This window comes from Mandrillus leucophaeus, unplaced genomic scaffold (genome assembly GCF_000951045.1).
Source record: "Mandrillus leucophaeus isolate KB7577 unplaced genomic scaffold, Mleu.le_1.0 Scaffold75, whole genome shotgun sequence".
Taxonomy (NCBI): domain Eukaryota; kingdom Metazoa; phylum Chordata; class Mammalia; order Primates; family Cercopithecidae; genus Mandrillus; species Mandrillus leucophaeus.
The window spans coordinates 2243324-2268623 of NW_012108141.1; the positions used below are offsets into that span (position 1 = coordinate 2243324).

The window sequence follows — 25300 nt, forward strand, 5'->3', positions numbered from 1 at the left end:
AGGGGCAGACGGCTTGGGAAGGGGTTACTGCTCCCAGCATTTAGATGAGGAGGCTGATGCCAGGGCAGGGAGACAATCAGGAATCTTCCTGGTGACTTCTCTGCTATGTTGGATTTGTGTTCCCTCCAAATCTCATGTTGAAATTTGATCCCCAGTGTTGTAGGTGGGACCCAATGGGAGGTGTTTGGGTCCTGAGGAGAGATTGTTCATGAATGTATTAATGCCCTCCCTCAGGCATGAGTGAGTTGTCAGAGAGCCGGTTGTTGAAAAGAGCTGGCACCTCCTCTTTCTCTCTCTAGCTTCCTCTCTGCCCATGTGCCTCACACATGTGTGCTCCCTTTCTGCCTTCTCATGAGTGGAAGCAGCCTGAGGCCCTCACCCAATGCAGATACCTGTGCCATGCGTCTTGTCCAGCCGGCAGGAACATGAGCCAAATAAACCTCTTTTCACTCCCCAATCTCAGGTGTTACAGCAACACAAACAGACAATGGAAAATGAGGCTGATGCTGTGGCAAGGAGAAACGGTGACCTCTCTATACCTAAAATCAGAAGACTTTATCTGAGAAGAACAAGTACACTTAATGAATGATTACTGGTGCCTGTTGAAATTATGCAGTCATTCAGGACTTAGAAAAAGAGCTTTCTTCACAGACTCTAAGGGCTATCATGGGGAAGCAAGAGGGCTCTTTGGGCTCTACTTTAAATTTAGAATGTCGATACTATACTCAAACGAGTTTAATGATGTAGTCATTATATATTTTTATGTTCAAAGTGTTAATGTGTTAAATATAAACATTTAAAATACACAACAGGCAGGGCACAGTGACTCATGCCTGTAATCCCAGCATTTTGGGAAGCCAAGGCAGGAGAATCACTTGAGCCCAGGAGTTTGAGATCAGTCAGGGCAATGTAGCAAGACTTCATCTCTACAAAAAAATAAAAAAATTAGCAGGGCATGGTTGCACCTGCTTATGGTCCCAGCTACTCGAGAGGCTGAGGTGGGAAGATCACTTGAGCCCAGAAGGTCAAGGCTGCAGTGAGCAGTGATTGTGTCACTGCACTCCAGCCTGGGCGACAGAGTGAGACCCTATCTCAATAAAATAAAACAAAAAATACGTCACAATGTTTATAACCCTGTATGGTAGATAATCTCCAAACAGGACTACCAACAATTCTTCCTGTTTTTGTAGGCTCATGCTGCTCTTCACGTCAAAGGTGGAGTCTGTTTCCTCCCTTTAATCTGGGCTGGCCCTGTGAGCTGCTTTGATCAGTAGAATATGACAGAACCCATATGTGCCAGTGTCAGGTTTAGATCTGGCAGCTTCTTCATTTGCCTTCTTGGGACCCAACTGCCATGTCAGAAGCTCAGATTAGACCACTGAATGATAAGAGACCGTGTGGGGAGGGACACTGGAGAATGAGAGGCCACATGGATGTCACAACTCCAACCAAGTTTCCAGATGAATACAACCTCATGTCCCACAGAACAGAGATAATGAGCTGTCCCTGCTGAGTCCTGTCCAAACTGCGGAATTGTGAGCAAATGAATGGCTGTATATCAAGCTACTAAGTTTTGGGGTGGTTTGTTATGCCATGAGAAATAACAGAAACAGTATTTTTATCACTTATTGATCATTTTAATATTCCAGGTGCCTAAAAATGAATGGAAATGGCCCTAGGCCTTGCCTACTTTGGGATAGGTCAGGCTCCAAGATACTTCTAAAAGTCCTGGCTTTCTTCTTATTGAAGGTGATCTATAAAATGTACCATCACACCCTAGTGATTTGACATATGTTACTCCTAAATGTTTGTAGAGCATCCTAAATCCTGAGCAATACAGGATCCATGAGAAAAAATTACTCTCTCCTCTCTCCTCCCCTACCTATCATCCCAAAGTTCTTACATTACAGAACTGCTTTATGCAGATAGGCTTACAGATCCCAGAGGAGAGCTCATACACCATTTATATTGTATCACAGGCACCTGTGCCAGGCCACAGGGCATCTCTGTGAAGTTACCCATGCCCCTGTCTGCTGCCTCCTCCGATCAAGAAGCCCTCAGGGCTTCCTCCTTGTCATCTTTGCACCCCCAACTAGGGAAGCCTTTTCCAGTTTGTTTTGGTTTGGTTTGGTTTTTATTTTGTTTTGGGTTATGGGAAAATGAGAACTCCCCTCTTCAAATTCTTATTTTCCTTTTTGTTCCCCTAAGGAATGCAGACTTTTTGAAACACAGAACTAGGAGGAGATATCCTATGTGCCTTCTTCTCTTCCCTTTCCTGAAAACACAAGCGTAGTGTTGTCTAACTAATAGAATGTGTGGTTGGAGGGCGAGGAGTCAGGAGAGCAAAGAGGAGAAAAATATAGTGGGCAGAAAGGGTGAATATGTCAGCAATGTTATCTGCTACTTGTACATATGCCAAGCACTGTGCTAGACAGTGGGCTTCCATTACTTCATTTACTTCTCACAATGCCCTATGATGTAAACATTCTATCTTTATTTAAGGATAAGGAAACTGAGGCACGCAGAGGTTGACTAAGTAGTCCAATGTTACTGGCCAGTAGGAAGCAAAGGTATCACTAAATGCAAGTCAGTCAGATGCTTTAGCCAGACTCTTAATCCCTTAGCCACTGCTTGGGACTTCTGGCCTCATGCTTATTGAGAGTAAAAGGTAAGCAGTGAAAATTGCAAAAAAAAAAAAAAAAAAAAAAAAAGCTATGGCATTGGAATACTCATGGTGACTTGGGCATCCAGGAGGGGCAAAGGTTGGAATTAGTGTGTGTGAGAGGGAATGCCTCTGCCTGAACCTGATGTTGAACTAGAATGGAGGGCCAGGAAGGAGTTGCCAGTCCGGTGGCCAAAAATATACTTTCCAATATATCCAATGTATATTCTGACATGACATGTATTCTAATCTGTTCTCACTTGAGGTACTTTAATGGTACTTTCTAGAAGCAAATGAAGCTTGGGTTGGATTTAAAGTCAGTGTGGCAAAGCCAGCATATTATGAAATATCAAGGCTGTCTGATTTCCTGCATGTTGTGAAATCAGGGCTAAATAAACAACACGAGAGGTCACAATTATTCTTTAATGATGTGTTCCATGGGGAGAAGCTGTATAAACGAGAAAGCCAGGTTTACTCAGCATCTCTTTCTCAGGGGAGAAAGGGGGGATGGAGAGTGAAGACGGGATTGTCTGAGGGTAGAGGCAGACTTTGTCAGCCTGGAGTGGTGGGGAGAAGATATTTGACCAGAGATAGGGGTGCAGTGGTGGAATGGTGAAGGAGGGGCTTAGATATTAGACTATGGAAAGGGTAAAAATAAGCCCACCCCTCACCACTAACCTGGTCCCCACATGACTCCTAACCACTGCACTCACGACATATCCTGAGACTCTGAAATGATTACCCAGAAGCCTCCTATACTCATCAAACCTCAGAGAATACTACTATTCAGTTAACTTTACAACAGTTGTAAGCATTTCCAGTTCTTTCATAAATAAATACTATTTCTTATTAGTGTCAATGTAAAATGTTTCAGAATATTAATGAGTAGTGATTGCTTCAACCACACTGCAAGCTATCTTAAGCAGCACTGTTTCCTCCATTTTGAATCAAACCAGCGAGATAGAGATGCAAATCACAGTTCTTCAAAAAGTTAAACAGAATTATCGTATGACCTAGCAACTGTCTTCCTAGGTATCTAACCTCCAAAATTGAAGACAGGTACTCAAACAAATACTCGTAAACCAGTGTTCATAGCAGCATTGTTCACAATAGTCAAAAGGTGGAACCGACCCATATGTAATCAGACAATAATAGATACACAAAATATGTTATATACGTACAATGGAAAATACTATTCAGTTATAAAAAGGAAAGAAATAGGCTGGGTGTGGTGGCTTATACCTGTAGTCCCAGTATTTTGGGAGACTGAGGCAGGAGGATTGCTTGGGGCCAGGAGTTCAAGACTAGCCTGGGCATCATAGCAAGACCCTATCTCTACAAAAAAATTAAAAATTAGATGGGCATGGTGGCATGTACCTATAGTCCCAGCTTACTTATAAGGTGAGATAGGAGGATTCCTCAAGTCCAGGAATTCAAGGCTGCAGTGAGCTATCATTGTGCCACTGTACTCCAGCCTGTGACAGAGCTAGATCCTGTCTCTTAAAGAAAGAATGAAGTCCTGATACACGCTACTACAGTGCAGACTTCTTTTCTTTTCTTTCTCATCTGCCATTTCTGATGTGAGTAATGGTCCCTCTTAGAATATGATCTTTTAAAAAATCAGTGATGGGAAAAGAATTCTAGAAAGTTCTGGCAGTTTTTTACCCAGGGAGAAATAAAAGGCATAACCAGTCATAGGTGCATTTTCCGTTACATAAGAAGAAAGATTGTAAAGAATGCCTCCAGGTGCTCACCTGGGGTCAGCTGGGACCACAGGGGCTTCTTCATTCTCTCAGCAGAGACAGCACACGCACTCAGCTTCCCCTGGGGATGGCAGCTTTCTTCTGGTCCTCTTTATTTCCCCATGGGAAACTGTACAACTCACAGGCCCCAAGGTCCCTAGTTGATTCCTAATCAACTCCTGTAGAGTCAGCTCCCTAAATCCAGACTGCCTGGCACCATGCAATCTATATATTCCCTTACGAACAAGGCCAGTTTCACATACCTGTCCACAGGAAGAAAAACTCATTGTTGCAGGGGAAGGGGACAGGCTTTCTCCTCTGGAACAGAACCATACAGCCCAGCAGCCTTCACCTGCTTCACTGATGGTAAGCTTGGGCGACCACTGCCTCACTGGTCCTGGCCTGGGGAGTTTTTCTTTTCCCCTCTAAAGCCTATTCCCCATTATTCCTCTTTTTTTTGGCAGGGGCGGGGGGGCGGCGTGGAGATGAAGTTTCGCTCTTGTTGCCCAGACTGGGGTGCAGTGGTAGAATCTCAGCTCACTGCAACCTCTGCCTCCTGGGTTCAAGCGGTTCTCCTGCCTCAGCCTCCTGAGTAGCTGGGATTACAGGGGCCTGGCACCACGTCTGGCTAATTTTTTGTATTTTTAGCAGAGACAGGGTTTCATCACGTTGGCCAGGCTGGTCTTGAACTCCTGACCTGTGATCCGTCCACCTCGGCTTCCCAAAGTGCTGGGATTATAGGCGTGAGCCACCATACCCGGCCTATTCCCCATTATTCTAAGCCAACTAATGCAAGAACAGAAAACAAAATATGTGTTATCACTTATGAGCTAAAGAGCTAAGCATCAAACATGCACAGACACAAAGACAGGAACAATTGACACTGGAGACTACTTGAAGGGGGATGTGGGTGAGGAGTGTGGGTTGAAAACCTACCTATTGGGTATCGTGCTCACTACCTTGGTGACAGGATCCTTCACACACCAAACCTCAGCCACACGCAGCTTACCTGTGTAACGAACTTGCACATGTACCACCTGAACCTAAAATAAAAATCAAAGGAAAAAAATGCATATTCCTTAATCTATGCCACATGATGTTGTGGAATTCATCCCAAACTCTGTAACAACAGGTGACTACCATGAAGAGATCCACCTGGTGTACTAATATCTCTATATTAAACAACAAAAGGAAACTGCACATTTAAGAATGAGGACTACACAGAATTTCAGGGAGGCTGGGCAGGCCCAATCCTTTATCTGAAGAAAAATCTTAATATTCAGTGGTACAAAATAATACTTCTAAATTCAGTCTCCAATCCTTCCAGTGTCCAATTCATGAATATCTGGGCATCATCTTTCCTATCTTCTTTTTTTTTTTTGAGACCAAGTCTCACTCTGTTGCCCAGACTGGAGTGCAGTGGTGTGATCTCAGCTCACTGCAACTTTCGTCTCCTGGGTTCAAGCAATCCTTGTGCCTCAGCACCCCCAGTAGCTGGGACTATAGGCGTGAGCCACCACACCCAGCTAATTTTTGTATTTTTTAGTAGAGATGGGGTTTCACCATATTGGCTAGGCCAGTCTCAAACTCCTGACCTCAGGTGATCCACCTGCCTCGGCCTCCCAAAGTGCTGGGATTACAGGCATGAGTCACCATGCACGGCCTTTTTCCTGTCTTCTCCTTAGTCCTTTTCTCTCCGCTGCTTCCACCAGCCCTATCCTAGAGGAGCCTCTCAAGTTCCAGGTAATTGCCAGAGGAGGGTTTTGGTCCTTCACATTCTTTCAGAGTCAACAGCACAAACCCATCCTTTGCTTGTCACTATTGAAGTTCTCTCAAACTCTATTTACTCTGTCTTAGCAAAAGGTAAATATTACTTGCTATATGCCAAGCTCTGTTCTAAGGACTTCACATCTATTAATTTTTCAAAGGTCTGGGTAGGGGAAGAAGACCCTGGTCATGGATATTTCTACTATGGAGGACTAGTAAGCCCCAGCTGAGTGACTAGTTTAAGTCTTGGTCAGGCAAGAGTTCCAAGCTGAAGCTCAGAAGAAAGGCAGGTGGGAAGAGGCCCAGGTGAAGCCTCGTGCATGGGAATGGACCATGTAGGTGTAAGAATTCTCTGACAGGATCAGACCTTGACAGGTGGATGCATCAGACTAATGATAATTTCACACCTCTTCAAAGCCATATAATTGTTCAATATTAAAGGTGGCGGCTGGTGGCAGATGTCAACCCTTGTCAGTCCAGCTCTGGGGGCATGTTTGTACACTGTTCAGTAAAACAGTCCTCCAGGTGTTAATGAAAACTACCCTCCTTGGAAGTACTTTATTTTAACCTCAGCTCATTTCTGCAAGTGGCTTAACCAAGTGTTCCCTCCAAACACATAGAGTGCTTGGCCTGTGGAAGGCTTTGGGAGACAGAATTGTCTCCTTGGTAAATTTCCAGTGAGTTTTGGGTAATCTGCATCCTGGGGAATGCTATGGCAGCCCACCCCTTATTGGGTCCTACTTAGCCAGAAGTCAACATTTGGCTGGGTACTGTCAGAAGATAGCAGGATCCTGTATAATTCAGAATCAGAATCAGAATATGATGTGCATGATAATATTATCACAACTGTCTTCATTATCACCACTCTCTTCCTCTAATCCCTCGCTACTCAAAGTGTGATCCCAAGACATTGTGTTGGAACCAGCTAGGAGCTTGTTAGAGATAGAGACTCTCAGGCCCTGGTCTGGGTCAATTGAACAAAATTTGCATTTGAACAAGAACAACCTATGACCCATGAGTAAAGTGTGAGAAGCATAGCAGGTTAGCCCATAGTCCCTCAAGGCCCAGTCACAACCATGCTTTCCCATAACCCTCCTTCAAGGGACCTCATAACTGGTATTTGGACTCTCCACTCTGACTCCACCTCACTAAAAGGAGAGTGTCCCTGGCCTGCTTTCCACCCTCAGGATCTCCCTGGACTACTGAAGATCAGTATGTCTTGGGACATTCAGGCTTGATCTTTGGACTGCTACCCCTACCCCTGAGGGATGTGTGACACAGTCATGCCCTGTCTCCCCAGGTTCTGATGACGTTGGCGGAATGTAATTAAAAATAAAATATCCTGCCAAACCAGGAGACCTCCCCACAAACACAGAAGGGAAAGACAATTTATTATTGGATAGGTATTAAACCAGAATGTGACTTGCATCACAGGTAATCTGCTAAAGAGATTGTAGATTGCAAAATCAGAAAGAAATCTTACCCTTTTCTATATCTAGGCAGATACAGTCCATTACATACACGTTTTCAGGCAAGAGGACTTGACAGCACCATTGTCACACATAGTTCATCCTAAATTCACTGGATAATTGTGATGGCCATCTGTGTTATTGCCTTTATCCAAAGGAAAAATAAAACTTCTCATATCTTTATGAAGGAGGTAGTTTTGCAACTTAGAGCCAGGCACCTTAGAGTTAGGCTCCTGGCCTCCCACAGAAATGGAGAGAGGAGGGGCTATCTTTCTTGATGATTACACTTCAAAGGGTTCACTCCCAAGTCCTTAAGAAAAACATTCCTGTGTTGTAAAGGTGGCAGACTTTTTTAAAGCTTTTAAGAAGCTTTACATACATCTTAAAAGGGCAGAGAAAGAATTTACAATTATAACTTTTTTTTTAAAATGCTTTTTTTATTTTATTGAGACAGGATCTCTCTCTGTCACTCAGGCAGAGTGCAGTGGCATGATCTCAGTTCACTGCAACCTCTGCCTCCCAGACTCAAGCAATTCTCCCAGGTCAGCCTTCCAAGTAACTGGGACTTCAGATGCACACCACTAGGCCCAGCTAATTTTTGTTCTTTTATTTAGTTATTTTTTATTTCAGTAGTTTTTGGGGAACAGGTGGTGTCTGGTTGCATAGAAAAGTTCTTTAGTGGAGATTTCTGAGTCTTTGTTGACTTTCTGTCTTGATGATCTGTCTAGTGCAGTCAGTGGAGTATTGAAGTCCCCCACTATTATTGAATTACCATCTATCTCATTTCTTAGGTCTAGTAATACATATTTTATAAATTTGGGAGCTCCAGTGTTAGGTGAATATATATTTAGGATTGTGGTATTTTCCTGTTGGACTGATCCTCTTGTCATTATATAATGTGCCGCCTCTTTGTCTTTTTAAACTGTTGTTGCTTTAAAGTCTGTTTTGTCTGATATAAGAATAGCTATTCCTGTTTGCTTTTGGTGTTCATTTGCCTGGAATATCTTTTTCTAGCCCGTTACATTAAGTTTACATGAATTCTTCTGCATTAGGTGAGTCTCTTTAAGATAGCAGATACCTGGTTGCTTGATTTTTATCCATTCTGCCATTGTGTATCTTTTACGTGGAGCATTTAGGCCATTTACATTTAACTTTAGTATTGAGATGTAAGGTACTTTTTTATTCATTGTGCTAGTTGGTGCCTGAATACCATTTTTTTTTTTGTTGTATTGTTGTTTTATAGGCCCTGAGAGAATTATGCTTTAAGGAGTTTCTATTTTGTCTTCTTTGAGGTTTTATTTCAAGATTTAGAATCCCAGCTGGGTGCGGTGGCTCACACCTGTAATCCCAGCACTTGGGGAGGCCGAAGTGGGGGCAGATCATTTGAGGTCAGGAGTTAAGAGACCAGCCTGGCCAACATGGTGAAACGCCATCTCTACTAAAATACAAAAATTAGCTGGGCGTGGTAGTGTGTGCCTGTAATCCCAGCTACTCAGGAGGTGGAGGCAGGAGAATCACTTGAATCCGGAAGGTGGAGGTTACAGTGAGCTGAGATTGTGCCGCTGCACTCCAGCCTGGGTGATGGAGTAAGCCTCCATCTAAAAAAAGAAAAAAAATTAGAATTCCGTTTAGCATTTCTTGTAGTGCTGGCTTGTGGCAAATTAGTCTCAGCATTTATTTGTCTGAAAAATACTTTGTCTCTTATTTATTTATGAAGTTTAGTTTTACTGGATAAACTATTCTTGGCTGCCAATTATTTTGCTTAAGGAGGCTAAAGACACTACCCCAATCCCTTCTGGCTTGTAGAGATTCTGTTGAGAAATCTGCTATTAATCTGATAGATTTTCCTTTATAGGTTACATGATGCTTTTGCCTCATAGCTCTTAAGATCCTTTTCTTCATCTTGATGTTAGATAACTTGATGACTATGTGCCCAGGTAATGATCTTTTTGTGATGAATTTCCTGGGTGTTCCTTGAGTTTCTTGTATTTGGATATCAGGATCTCCAGCAAGGCCAAGGAATCCCTCAAATAAATTTTCCAAACTTTTAGATTTCTCTTGTTCCACAGGAACACCAATTATTCTTAGGGTTGGCTGTTTAACATAATCCCTAATTTCATAGAAGCTTTATTCATTTTTAAATTATTTTTTCTTTGTCTCTGTCAGATTGGGTTAATTCAAAAGCTTTGCTTTTAAGCTCTGAAATTCTTCTACTTGTTCTAGTCTATTCTTGACACTTTCCAGTGCACTTTATATTTTTCTAAGTGTGTCTTTAATTTCCAGAAGTTGTGATTGTTTTTTCTTTATGACGTCTGTTTCTCTGCAAAATTGTTCATCCATATCCTGTATTGTTTTTTAAATTTCTTTACGTTGGTTTTCACTTTTCTCTGGTATCTCCTTGAGTAGCCTTAATAATCAACCTTCTGACTTTTTCATCTGGCAGTTCAGAGATGATTTTCTTGGTTTGGATCCATTGCTAGGGAGCTAGTGTGGTCTTTTGTGGGGTGTTATAGAACCTTGTTTTGTCATATTACCAGAATTACTTTTCTGATTCCTTCTCATTTGGGTAGACGGTTTTAGTGGAAAAAGCTGGAACGCAAGGCCGCTGTTCAGATTCTTCTGTCCTACAAGATGATCCCTTGATGTGGTATGCTTTCCCTTCCCCTAGGGATGTGGCTTTCTGGGAGCTGAACTGAATGATTATTATTGCTCTTCTGGGTCTAGTCACCCAGTGGGGCTCCAGGCTCCAGGCTGGTGCTGAGAAATACCTGATTCCTATGATGTGATCTGTCTTCAGGTTTCCCAGCTGTGCATACCAGCACCTGCTCTGATGGAGGTGTCAGGGGAGTGAAGTAGACTCTGTGAGAGTCCTTGGTTGTAGATATGTTTAGTGTGCCGGCTTTCTTGAATGCTGGTTATGCTAGCAGTGAAGTTTTTATGTGGACAGACCCAGGCCCTCTGGTTAGCCAGGATGTTGCAGGCAGTGGAATTAGGTGTTGTTTTCTCCTCCCTTGGAGCAGGGTTATTCTGTCATTAATTGCTATAATGTCCCGAGTTGGATGGCCTCCAGCCAGGAGGTGGTGCTTTCAAGAGAGCACCAGCTAGTATAGTAGAATGGGGATATTAGCTTGCCCTAAGTTGGCCAGGATACGTATTTGGGGTTCTCAGGTAATGGTAAGGGCCATGAAGCTCCCAAAAGTTTATGTCTTTTGTGATTGGCTGTTGGGATGGGTAGAGAAAAACCAGGAGGTGGGTGCAGGGTTAGACAAGTCTGAGCTCAGACTCTCCTTGGGCAAGGCTTGCTGTGGCCACTGTCGGGGATGCAGGGTGGTTTTTGGGCCAATGGGGTTATGTTCCAGAGGGGATTATGGCCACCTCTGTCACTAAGAAAGTGGGGGAAAGCCAGTAACAATAGGCCTAACCCAACTCGCACACAGTTGGTGAGGCTGGTCTTGCTCCCTCTGTGCCCTCCTAACAGTGGCAAATTAATCTCCAGGAAGCCTGTGGGAGAACTCAGACCTTGCCCCAGGCTATAAGCTTCCCTGCTGAGAAAGCAAGCATGACTTTCAGGCCTCACCTGCCCCTCCCTGTCTGTCCATACGATGGGCCATGGCTCCTGTGCTCCTTCCTGCAGCAGTTCCTGTTCAATGCCTGGATTCTGCTCAAGAGAGTTTATGCCCAGTAAAATTATTACAAAGTTCAGTTGGAAGCTTCCCTTCTCTTCCTAGTAGATACCTGGGGTATGTGAGGGAGAGAGGAAAGAGCGTCGCCCTCTTTCCTTCTTCTGTCCTTCTGTCCCCGAGTCCTGACAACCTTGGCAGTCAGCACCTTGGGTGTTAAAACAACTTACACTCATGAAGCAGGGAGTCTAGGGGATGAAAATCATCCACTCTTACCCACATATACCCTATCTCCCTTACTGTCAGTAGCCTTGAATTCCCTAGACCTCATTTATGCCATGGATACTAACGTAGCCTTTATCCATGAAACAGGAAGCTTGGGCTTGGCTTAATTGGCAGAAATCAGCCATGCTCACCTGTGCCATGCCTTTTAACCGCTGTTGTTGTCTGCCTCTGGATCCCTTAGATCCAGTTTTCTTTCCCAGGGCTTTGACCCAAAGCTTGGAATTGAGTTTGGGACAAAAATGTGTCTCAGGGGAGTTGCATGGACTCCTTATCATAAGCTGAATGCTAAGGTGAAACTGTAGAACTGAGTCCTCCTCCAATAAGGGAGAAGAAAGGATGTCTTGTGACACACCCAGATAACTGATAGCTAAAGTTACACTTACTTAGATTTGGGTGGATGATGCTTGGCTTTGGTTAGCTCCCTTGGTCTTGTTTTCCCAAAAGGAAACGTCCAAGTGATGGGCATCCTATTTATTCCCATCACCTGGCAGGGTTTGCAGGATAATTCCTCAGAACTAGAATATTGATCCAGATTTTCACATTACCCATCCCTCTTATTCTTTCTGAGCTGCAGTTGGAGACTGCTGGTTGGTAGACAGGAATGAGCAGGATTAGTCTTAAAATGTAGGTAAAAACTTAAAAACAATTAGTGAGTTCATAATGTAATGACAAATATATGATAGGTTTTGAAACATGATTTCTCATTCGCCAGTCCTCATTTTTGTTAAAAACAAACAAACAAATCATGATAGGACTGAGTTGTTTGCAAAATAGACTTTACAGTTGTATACTTGGCCTGATTATTTGCCTAAAATACAGCAAGAATTATTATTTCTGCATAGGCCTTTTGGATTGGCTTTGATGGAAGTTTGTTCCACAAGGAATCAGGTAAGACCTTTTAAAGCTGAGCCCAGCCATGGGTTTATCCTCAAATACCTGTGAGTTTGGTGATCCTCTCCTCTTACGGTTCCAAGATAAACTTGGAGTTCCTGGACCTGTTAAAAGTGGCATTCTTTACTGACCATAGGAACCCTGTGCAGGCACTGCGTAAACAAGGGTATGAGGCCAGTTTCCCCACTGGGCTTTTATCGGCGCTGCAAATCAAGTTTGACTCCTTAAAGTAAAGCATACCCTTCCAGTCAAAGACTTGGTAAAGTAACCAGTTTTTCCAATTGTGTCCTGTTGCAAGAGAGAAATGGATTCTTATTGCACTGATGTAAACAACTATATTGCCGTAAGTCACGAATACTCACAGATAATTTTCAAATTTTAGAGGAAACAGAGAGAAACAAACATGCTCCAAATTTTGGTTACAGAAGTGTACTTTGCTTAATTATTAAAGGCCATAAATAGTTCAAAATAAGTTTCCTTGACTCTGAGAAACAAAACAAGGATAAGCAATATTCCAAGCAAAAGTCAAAAAGATTTGCTTTAGTTTTCTGAGTTCCGTTCATTCAGTTAATTCTTGCTTTGGTTGATATTCATGAACATTTCAGCTCTTCATGAGTTCTGTACATTTTCCTTTATTCCGATGTCACAATCTCCAAAGTTATCACAAGCCTGTATTTGAGAGCACCTGTTAAAATTCTATGGCTTATAAATAATCTCTTGAAAAGGATTAAAACAAGACAACAATTGTCTGTGAATAGCAAAATGTCCAGGGTAGTTACATTTAGAAACACAACTGACAAAGGAGTTTGGTTTTCTCTGTGGTTTACAATAAGTTAACCTAACAACCTTAATTATATTGGTAGCATAACTTAGACATTAGAATTTTGGAAAATCCCACATAGTTTTGGAACATGTATTAATATCATTCACAAAAATATAACCTAAAGAAGATTGAACATCATTTTGACAATTTCACTTACCTAAACATGTCAAATCATCTCGTTTACCTCTCTTTTCTGGATGTCTCAGGGGCCCTCTGGACTATCTAAAAGCCAGGTGTCAGGAAAGACAATTTTGAAACTTAAGTTTGATTTTTGGAAGGCTGTTAAATATGTTTAAAGCACTTGATATTATGAAACAGCGTTCCAGATTACTATAAACAATTTTGCCAAAATGATGACTCAGAAATTTTAAAGAAGCAAAAACCTTTTATAACCCTTTTGAATTTAGTTAATGTGGTCACAGAAAGAACTTCTTCTGCAAGATTAATTTCCATAATTGTTGCACCACTTGCTTGAACCTTCAGCTTTTCCTATCTAACTCAAAACAATCCTTTAACCCTAGGCAAAAATTTACATTTCCATGCCTCCTTATAACCTTTTACTTAAAAACCACATTGTTCTTACACACCTTGCATGTAAATCTATTTCCAGTAGTCTCAATTACATGTTGTAATGGTAACTCCTAGAATTTTTAACGTTAATTTAAAACCTGGTAAGTTGTTCTAATTGTGTGCTAACTGCAGCCAAGTTTTGCCTTCTTAATTAAGGGTGTGGTTAGTTCCATATGACCCCAGGCCTTACCAGCTGTGAAGCCAGCAAGTCATATTTTTGGCAACCCAAAAAGCAGTTTGTAACCATAAAACATTTAGCAAACCTTGCATCTGACCTGCATTATGCAGCCCACTTATTTACATTTTAACGACATCTGCTTTTTACCAATAATCTTTAAGGTTGCTTTTATTTCTGAAAGATTAAAGTCACGTGTACTGAAAGGCATCACAGCTTTTATCTTCCCTTAAAAAAATTAGATGTGAGCACTTGTCTTTCTTCAGGCCAAATTAATTAGAGTTCTTTTTACAGACATCACACTCTCACACACACACACACACACACGCACACACATAACTGCACAGAAAACCCAGTCCCGGGTGGGGTTCTTTAAGAGGCAGGGCTAGGAAAACAGCCAGCTATCAAACCAGAGCGGGCTCATTCCCTAAGGCAGGATTGCTCAACAAAGCCCTATCAAGGAGTTACAGGCAATGCCCCTAAGATGTAAAACAAGAGGAAGGCTTCATTTCAGAACTAAAACTTTGCAGATAATACAAACAGTGACGGTTGAGGGGGCGGCTGGTTTAGTAAAGCGTCTTCTAAAAGGAAAAAAACTTTAAAAGTTACTACTGATGGGGTGGAGAACAGGAAAGATAAAAAGTTTAAAAAATATCTCGGGAAGAACCTCTTTTTCTTATGCAAGTGGTTCCTTCACCAGGGAGACAAGTTTAATCGCTGCCGGTCAGAGCTGGCCTTTCTGGCCCAGGGAGGAGGAGACTCCATGGGCGTGTGGCAAAAAAACACCAGCCAGCTGCCCGCCGCACCTTGGGCCCTGTGTCCCAGCCCGGGAGGGAGGGGAGAGTGGAGGGGAGTCGCTGCTCTGGTTCATGCCGAAAACGGAAAGAAAAGGCCATGAAAAGGCTGGGGAGCGATGGGGGGGTGCGGGCGTGATTTCTCCCACTCTCAGAAGTCTGAGGATGAAAAGGTTTAGGAGCAACAGTGACAGGTTTTGAGTCCTCATTTCACTCACCGCTTCTTGAGCCCCATGTTGAGGGTCAAAAATGTTTCAGGACTTTTCCTCAGTGAAGCTAAAGATGACGTTCTTTGTCCCACAGCCACAAAAATTCAGGCTTGCAGACAATTTGAATGGTGAGTAAGACAGAGTTTTATTGAGTGAAAAGGAGTTAACAGGGACTCTTTCTAGGCCAGAGTCCCTGCTAGAACGCTTCCTGCTTGACCATTCTAATCCCAGGTTCCACACAGGAAGTGAAGGAAGTTTGAAGCCTCCTGGCTGCAAACAGCGTGAACTTCGCGAGGCTCCACCCCGGAGCGCATGTCGGTTGGAGATTTTCCGGGGACCCGCTTCCCACCTGGCTGTCTCACTAGCACTTTGGCAGGCCAAGGTGAGAGGATCACTTAAACCAGGAATTCAAGACCTGACTGGGCAATATAGTAACACCTTTATCTCTATGGAAGGGAAAAAAATGCTAGCCGGGCATGGCTGTGTGTGCCTGTAGCTCTAGGTACTGAAGACACTGAGGTGGGAAGGTAAGTTGAGCCCAGGAGTTTGAGGCTGCAGTGATGCAGCCAGCTAGGATTGTACCACTGCATTCTAGCCTGGGAAATAGAGCTAGACTCTGTCTCTCAAACAAAATTTTTCTTTACCTTATTTAAATAGTGAAATTAAAGTAAGATAGTAGGGACAGGGTGGGGACCAGCAGCCCCTCCTGAAAAATAAAAATAAAAATAAATTGGCCGGGCGCGATGGCTCACGCCTGTAATCCCAGCACTCTGGGAGGCCAAGGTGGGCGGATCACGAGGTCAGGAGATCGAGACCATCCTGGCTAACACGATGAAATGCCGTCTCTACTAAAAAATACAAAAAAATTAGCTGGGCCTGGTGGCGAGCGCCTGTAGTCCCAGCCACTCCGGAGACTGAGGCGGGAGAATGGCGTGAACCCAGGAGGCGAAGCTTGCAGTGAGCTGAGATCGCACCGCTGCACTCCAGCCTGGGTGACAGAGGGAGATTCTGTCTCAAAAAAATAAATAAAAATAAAAATAAATTAAGATAAGTTTCATTTTGGAAAATATATTTAAAAATATAATTCTAAGCTACCTGTCCTCACTAAAACTAAGGTGGGGATTAGAAGGAGTTTGGAGGAGAAGCCTCCTATGCCAGGGACAGCAGTAGGCACTCTCCATATTTTACCTCCTTTACAACTGTGGGAGCTAGGAATTATTATCCCCATTTTACATTTGAAAAAACCTGGAAAAATCTCAGATAATAATTAGCTTCTCCAAGATCATGAAGCTAGGAACTAAGCACAGATAGATTCCCAGTTAAGGGCTCAAGAGAGATCAACCTGTTAAGAGAAAAGAAGGTGTTTTTCATGTTCATATTACCACCTTAAGACCATATGCTGCTGTTTCACAAAGGAGACCCACAAATCACTGAAATTCATTGACTAGTTCTAGATCGATTCCCCATTTCAGAAATCCTCTGCATTATAACACTAATATTTACTGGGAACTTAACCACATGCTAGGCATGTTCTAAGCACTCTGTATGTGATAATCAATTTAATCCTCACACAATCTGATGAGGTAAGTGCTATTAGTATCCGCATTTTAGCAGATGGGACCCCAAGGCACAGAGAAGTTAGATAACTTTCCCCAGGTTGCACAGCTAGTAAACAGTAGAGCTAGGATTCGTTCCTGGCAGACTGGTGCCAATGTCATACTCTTACCTGTCTTTTATAACCTCTGGCACCAGAGCAAAGTATAACAACTGGTTTGAATTTTTTACATATCAGAAGTGGCTTGGAGAGATTAAAGAACATTTTTTGTTTTTTTTTTTTTTGGTTGTCCCCACCCAACAGAAACCTGTCAAACTGGTTATTCAGGTTTAAGTCACTTTATAGTTCTCACAAGAATGTTAAAGGAAAATAATGAAAACAAACAGATGTTAAATGATTCATTCCAGTATACACTCAATTATCTAAGTTCCTTTGCTTTTGTAGCAATCAAGATGTCTTTGGACTTTGACCAAGTCTGAAACTTTTTCATATTGTATTTATTTCAAATAATGAGATGATCAAAGGTGATCTGTGAAAAACACAGGATAAAAACTGCAGCAGCCTGGTAGAACCCACATCTAGGTTGTTGATGAAAAGAATCAAACTCTGTAAAATATTTGAAGAGATATATTCTGAGTCAAATATGAGTGGCTCTGGCCTATAACCCAGCCCTCAGGAGATCCTGAGAACATGCGCCCAAGGTGGTTGGGGTGCAGCTTAGAACATTTTTGGGAGACATTTACATTTTAGAGAGACATGAGACTTCAATCAAATACATTTAAGAAATGCATTGGTTTGGTCCAGAAAGGTGAAACAACGGAAAGTGGTGGGGTAGGGTGTTGGGGGGGGGGTGGGGGTCGGGGCCTCTTAAAGGTGGGTTTAAAAAATTTCTGGTTGACAACTGGTTGTTTATCTAAAGACCTGGGATCAGTAGAAAGGAAATGTCTGGATTAAGACAAAGGATTGTGGAGACTGAAGTTCTTATTTGCAGAGGAAGCCTTCAGGTAGTAGGCTTCAGAGAGAATAGGTTGTAAAATATGTTTCTTTTTTTTTTTCTTTTGAGACGGAGTTTCACTCTGTCACCCAGGCTGGAGTGCAGTGGCATGATCTCGGCTCACTGCAAGCTCCGCCTCCCAGGTTCACCATTCTCCTGCCTCAGCCTCCCCAGTAGCTGGGACTATAGGTGCCTGCCCCCACACGCGGCTAATTTTTTGTGTTTTTAGTAGAGACGGGGTTTCACTGTGTTAGCCAGGATGGTCTCGATCTCCTGACCTTGTGATCCGCCCACCTCGGCCTCCCAAAGTGCTGGGATTACAGGCGTGAGCCACTACGCCCGGCTGTAAAATGTTTCTTATCAGATTTAAAGTCTGTGTTGATGTTAATGCTGGAATGGTATAATCTGGCATGTCCAACCCCACTTCCCATCGTGGCCTGAACCAGTCTCTCAGGTTTACTTTTAAAAGTGCCCTCCCTGGCTGAGAAAGTCCATTCAGATGGTTGCAGGGCCTTAGAGTTTTATTTTTGGTTTACAAGGTAAAAGTTGGCTTGAGATAGTATGAAAAACAGTGAAGGTATATAGGACTCAGAGTTAATTTTAGTCCTTTGGATGTCTGTCTGTCCCAATCCTCCTCCGTTTATCATTAGTATCTCAGAGACTAAAGTACAGTTATTCTGAGGAAAAACCCAGGAGTTTGGACCCTGTGTTAGTCCATTCATTCTCACAATGCTATAAAGAAATAACTGAGACTGGGTAATTTCTAAAGAAGAGAGGTTTAATGGCTCGTGGTTCCACAGGCTGCACAGGAAACATGATGCTGGCATCTGCTCAGCTTCTGGGGAGGCCTCAGGAAACTCACAATCATGGCAGAAGGTGAAGTAGGAGCAGGCACATCATATGGCCAGAGCAAGAGCAACAGAGAGGAAGGGGAGAGGTGCTACACACTATTAAACAACCAGATCTCACAAGAACTCACTCACTATAACAAGAACTGCACCAAGAGGCTGGTGCTAAACCATTCCTGAGAAATCTACCCCCATGATCCAATCACCTCCCATCAGGCCCCATCTCCAACACTGGGGATTACAATTCAACATGAGATTTGGGTGGGGACATTTATCCAAACTGTATCAGACCCATAGTTGAGTTTGCAGTGTAGCCCTATAATGATATAGAGAGAAGGACTGGGAAATAAGGGAAGATAGGTGAGCTGGCCAGACCTGGGAGGCTTTGAATACCGGCTTAAAGAGTCTGAATTTATTCTGTATCTAATGGGGAGCCATGACCCATAAGGAAGGCTATGGAATTATTAGGTCTCTTCCTGCCAAGACTCTAAATATTCCTTTGCATCAGGGTTGACCCAGGTCAGGCTGAATGTTCCCAGGTTACTTTGGGTTAGCCTAGCGTTTCCAGGTCTGGTTCACAGTCTTCAGGAGCTAGGAACAGAGTTTTCTCTACCTCCACTTCCCAGCTGATTTTTGATCTAGCTCAGGGAACCTGTTTGTCCCTTTCTGAAAATATGAGTGTGCAGTGTCCAAGACAAATGGGCAACAACTGCTCTGTGGGCTGGCTGAAGGATCCTGCCAGGGCACTGGTGAGTTTGTTTCCTCATACTACATTTATCTTTAGCACAGCGACTAGCAGTTGGCAGAACTCCTAGCTCAGCCTAGTGATAACCAAGAAGTAGGCAGGTAAAGGCAACTCTGAGTCCAAGGAGCAGACTTAAAGGGGGCAATCAAATGAATATGTTGCACCTGCTTAGGTTCAGATGCCCAAGATAATCTAGGAGAGATGTGATGGGAAGGAGAAGGAGAATAGGAGGGTGCTTAGTCATGTTAGGTACAGAGACAACATTAAAAAAAACTTTGTTTATTATTTTTTCCAATTTTTAATTGTAGTAAAACATATATAACATAAAATTTACTATCTTAATCATTTTTAAGTGTACAGTTCAGTGGCCTTAAGCACAATCATATTGCTGTGCTACCATCACCACTATCCATCTCCAGAAGTCTTTCCATCTTTCAAAACTGTATTCATTAAGCAATAACCGCCATTCTCCCCTCCGCCCAGCCCCTGGCAACCACCATTTGACTACGCTAAGTATCACATATAAGTGGAATAATGCAGTATTTGCCTTTTTGTCACTGTCTTATTTCACTTAACATAATGTCCTCAAGATTCATCCATGTTATACCATATATCAAAATTTCCTTCCTATTTAAGGCTGAATAATATGCCACTGTATGCGTATACCACATTTTGCTTATTCAGTCATCCACCAATAGTCACTTGGACTGCTTCCACATTTTACTACTGTGAATAATGCTGCTATAAACACAGGTGTACAGATACCACTTTGATACTGCTATCACTTCTTTTGGAAATTGGATCATATGGTAATTCTACTTTCAGTTTTTAAGAAACCACCATTTTACACCGGTGGTGCCCTTTTACATTCCCACCAACAGTGCACAAGGGTTCCAATTTCTCCACATCCTTGCCAACACTTATTATTATTATTTTTTTAAATAGTAGCCATCTTAATAAGGGTGAGGTGGTATCTCGTTGTTTTGATCTGTATTTCCCTAATTATTCATGATGTTGAACATCATTTCATGTGCTTACTGGCTGTTTGTATATCTTCTTGGAGAAATGTCTATTCAAGTCCTTTGCTCTTTTTTGAATCGTGTTTTTTGTTATTGTTGAGTTTTAGGAGTTTTCTCTATATTCTGGATATTAATCCCTTATTAGATACATGATTTTCAAATATTTTCTCCCATTCTGTGGGTTGCCTTTTTTACTCTGTTAAAACTATCTTTTGATGCACAAAATTTTGAAATTGTAATACAATCCAATTTGTGGGTTTTTTTTGTTGTTGTTGTCTGTGCTTGTGGTGTTATATCCAAGAAATTATTGCCCATTCTAATGTTGTGAAGCTTCTGCCCTATGCTTTCTTCTGTGAGTTTTATAGTTTTAGTTCTTACATTTAGGTTATGGATCTAGTCTGCATTAATTTTTGTAATTGGTATCAGGTAAGGGTCCAGCTTTATTCTTTTGTATGTGGCAGTTTTCCCAGCACCATTTGTCAAAAAGATCATCTTTTCCCCATTGGATAATCTTAGCACCCTTGTTAAAGATACTATGAGGGTTTATTTCTGGACTCTGTGTTCTATTCCTTTGGTCTATATGTCTGTCTTTGCACCAGTACCACACTGTTTTGATCGCTGTAACTTTGTGGTAAGTTTTGAAACAAAGAAGTGTGAATCCTCCAGCTTTTGAAGTGCAGATTTGCTGGATATAGGAGTCTTAGTTGATAGTTTCTTTCTTTTAGCACTTTATATCAGCCCACTGCCTTCTGGCCTCTGAAGTTTCTGATGAGAAATCTGCAGATAATCTTATTGAGGATTCCTTATATGTGATGATCACTTCTCTCTTGTGGCTTTCAAAATTTTCTGTCTTTGGCTTTTAATAGTTTGATGGTAATACTTTTGGTGTGTCTTTAAATTTATCCTTCTTGGAGGTCATTGAGCTTCTTGGATATTTATATTCATGTCTTTCATTAAATTTGGAAAGGTTTTGGTCATAATTTCTTTGAATAATCTCTTTGCCGCTTTCTCCCTCTCACTTCTCCTCAAGGACTCCCCACCAAGCATGTGTGGGGCTGTTTGACGATGTCCTACAGGTCCTTTAGGCTCTGTTTTCTTCAGTTTTTTTTCTTTATATTCCTCAGATTCAATAATTTTCCTTGTCCTTTCTTCAGGTTTGTTGATTCCTGTGCTTGCTCAAATCTGCCATTGAATCTCTCTAGCAAGTGTTTTTTTAAATTTTAGCTATTGTACTTTTCAGTTCCAGAAAATTTCTGGAAACCAATTTCTTTTGGGTTTCTTTTTAGGTTTTCTGTCTCTTTATTGATATTTCCATTTTGTTCATACATCATTTTCTTGATATTTTCCACATCTTCTTTTAGTTCTTTGGGTAACTTTAAGACAGCTGTTTTAAAGTCTTTGTCTAATAGATCCTCCATCAGGTCCTTTTCAGGGACAATTTCTGTTGGTTTATTTTTTCCTTTGAATGGGCCATATTTGCCTGTTTCTTTGTATCTCTTGTTTTTTTGTTGTTGTTGTTGAAAACTTGACTTTTGAATCTAATAATCTGGTAATTCTGAAAATCAGATTATTTTCCTCCCACATGGTTTACTAGCTTTTTGTTTTTTATTGTTGTAGGCTGTCTCTGTGCTGAGGAAATAGCCTGAAGTATAAGCTTACAGTCTTCTTGGGTCTTTTCTAAGCCTGTCCCTGGGCATGCACAGTGACTTTCTAATATCTTCTGTATATACAGTTGTTTTTGAATGTCATAGCCTTCAATGTCTGGCTTCCAAAAATGGAGAAAAAGAGAAAAATGAAGGCAGAAAAAGGCTCTAATCGTTTTAATCCCCTGGAAGTTGCTTCAGCCAGAGGAGGTGCGGTTTGCCACAATGTGGGGGAAAGTGCAACAACAAAACAATGGCTGTCGTTTCTTTTTCTGCACCTTCGTAAAGCAACAATCAGCAATCAGAGCCCTACTATTTGGAGGACAGTTTGGTTTTTTTTTTCCCAACCTTGATTCCAGCAAGTTGTGTGCATACTGCTCCAGGAACACATACACGGCTGCCTGATACAGGGCTGAGGAGTAGGATTTGGCTACTCTTGGCTATTACTGTGCTGAAATTCACTGAAATTAACTGCAGCTTACTGTCCAACTCTTCCCCTAGAAGTTGCAAGCTTTCAATAGACCCCAAAGTTTTAAAATAGTTATGTCAGACAGATTCTGCTAGAACAATTGTTTAGGTGGGAAGTCAGATTCCTGGTGCTTTCTACTCTGCCGTCTTCCCAGAATCCTCTCTCTAGTTTTAAAGACATAAGAACTTATAATATACTTTTAACTCCAGTGGTAATAAAAGCACATTAAATATCTACTCATCCAAATAAAATTTTGTTCATTAGTACAAAAATCCAGTGAAATCCTTTATAGAAGCTACACTCTTCACATTGGTTCTCGGCAGGAAAGTCCCTCATCTGAGCAGGTTGAGGGCTAACAGGTATCTTCTCATATGAGAAGGAAAAAGGGGGAACATCTTATTTCTTGGAGCAAACAGGACACGAATAGCTGAAATGGAGGAAGTATGTGACTTATATGTGATTTCAAACTTGTGTTGCCAACAAATCTTTTCTATGCTTATAATAGAGTAAGGAATACAGAAAACTTATGGATAAATTTAGTGATATGGTTTGGATAGTTGTCCTCTCCAAATCTCATGTTAAAATGTAATCCCCAGTGTTGGAGGTGGGACCTTGTGGGAGGTATTTTGTCAGGGGGGTGGATCTCTCATAAATAGCTTGGTGCTGTCCTTGCAATAGTGAGTGAGTTCTCACAAGTTCTGGTTGTTTAAAAATGTATGGCACCTCCTCCCTCTTTCTTTTACTCCCACTCTCACCATGTGAGATGCCTGTGCCCCTTTCATCTTCTGCCATGACTGTAAGCTTCCTGAGGACCTTACTAGAAGCAGTTGCCATTACCATGCTTCCTCTATGATCTGCAGAACTGTGAGCCAAACAAACCACTTTATAAATTACCCAGCCTCAGTATTTCTTTTGAGCAATGTAAAAACGACCTAATACACCCAAGGAATGTGTTTGAGCCAATATTCCTTGAGTGCCTCTTTGTGCTGGGCACTTGGCTAAATACTTATTATTTCTATTGTCTAATATGGTTGCTACCAGCCTCGTGTGGCAAATGAATACTTGAAATGTGGCTTGTCAGAATTAAGATGTGCTGAAAGTAAAATACACACCAAACTCTAAAGATTTAGTATGAAAAATAATGTAAAATATCTCGGTAATATTTTATGTTGATTACATGTTAAAATCATATTTTTGTTGTGTGGAGCTAAACAAGATATATTATTATAATTAATTTATCTGTTTCTCTTTACTTTTAAAAATGACTACTAGAAAATGGATACTTATGTGGCTCACAATTGTGGGTTGCATTACATTTCTATTGGAAAGTGTAGCTTTACATTATTCTTATATTGCATCCCATAACAATCTTATAACATAGACTGTTGTTAGGTCTATTTTACCGAAGGAGAACTGCTGAGATGTAGGCTGTGGGCGAGTTGCCCAGCATTATTAATGTACCCCAGACGGTTCTCTTGCCCTATTTTCTGCCATGTAACAAAACAGCGAGAAGTAGTCAGTCTGCATCTGGGAAGAGGGTCCTCACCAGAACCTGACCATGCTGGCATCCTGATCTCAGACTTCCAGTCTTCAGAACTGTTTCTGTTGCTTATATACCACTCAGTCTATGGTATTTTGTTATAGTGGACTGGACTGACTAAAACATATATTAAGCCATGAGACTCCAAATCATAATCTCTGCTCATGTCTGATGCAGCTGGCAAGAAATCAGCAAGATTCACATAAAATTGCCATGGAATTTTGACAACACCTCCTGCTTTATCTAGTACCTGATATAAGCTCTGGGTCTTGTTTCACCATCTGTCCCATGATTTTGTTCCTATTACTGCAAACTAACTTGGATTTGGGGCAGGTATTATTTTAGTATTTCATAACCCACAAAGCATTCTTTGAATTGTATCTCATTGCCACCAAGTAACTATTTTTCTGGCAACATTTTTTTCTACTTCAGGTGCAGAGCATTGGTTAATCTTAAATTCATGGCACTCCACTACCAATTGTATGCAAGACCCTCTCTTATTCATTCACTCCTTTGCAACCCTGTTCTCCACTTCTGTTCCTCTGCCCTCTCCATAGGCAGTCATTCTTTTTATGTTTTTTTAAGTTTTATGTTTTTTTAAAGTTTTATGTCTTTTTAAGTTTTACGTTTGTTTAAGTTCTGGGGTACATATGCAGAACATGCAGGTTTGTTACATCGGTATACACGTGCCATGGTGGTTTGCTGTACCCATCAACCCGTCACCTACATTAGGTATTTCTCCTAATGTTATCCCTGTCCTAGCCCCATGACCCCTGACAGGACACAGTATGTGTTCTTCTCCTCCCTGTGTCCATGTGTTCTCATTGTTCAACTCCCACTTACGTGGTGTTTGGTTTTCTGTTCTTGTGATAGTTTGCTGAGAATGATAGTTTCCAACTTCATCCATGTCCCTGCAGAGGACATGAACTCATCCTTTTTTATGGCTGCAGAGTATTCCATGGTGTATATGTGCCACATTTTCTTTATCCAGTATATCACTGATGGACATTTGGGTGGTTCCAAGTCTTTGCTGTTGTGAATAGTGCTGCAATAAACATACGTGTGCATGTGTCTTTGTAGTAGAATGATTTATAATCCTTTGGGTATATACCCGGTAATGGGATCATTAGGTCAAATGGTATTTCTCATTCTAGATCCTTGAGGAATCACCACACTGTCTTCCACAATGGTTGAATTAATTTACACTCCTACCAACAGTGTGAAAGCGTACCTATTTCTCTACATCCTCTCTAGCATCTGTTGTTTCCTGACTTTTTAATGATCGCCATTCTAACTGGCATGAGATGATACCTCATTGTGGTTTTGATTTGCATTTCTCTAATGACCAGTGATGATGAGCATTTTTTCATATGTTTGTTTGCAGGCATTCTTTTTTTTTTTTTTTTTTTGAGATGGAGTCTCACTCTGTTGCCCAGGCTGCAGTGCTATGGCACAATCTCAGCTCACTGCAACCTCCACC

At 41.7% G+C, this 25300-nt stretch overlaps 1 protein-coding gene across 2 annotated transcripts in view; it reads left to right on the plus strand.

Annotated features, from left to right (window-relative positions):
- The first annotated feature begins 382 nt into the window (after window positions 1-382).
- The window catches only part of FAM47E (family with sequence similarity 47, member E), a 62341-nt gene continuing 37423 nt past the window's right edge, over window positions 383-25300 (plus strand). Inside the window, exon 1 of one of the 2 annotated variants that reach the window (XM_011966207.1) lies at window positions 383-463. In XM_011966207.1, the coding sequence (XP_011821597.1) occupies window positions 383-463 (81 nt within the window). Of the gene's footprint in view, window positions 464-16988; window positions 17371-25300 lie in introns of those variants that run through there. The other variant, XM_011966206.1, reaches the window with a different exon arrangement.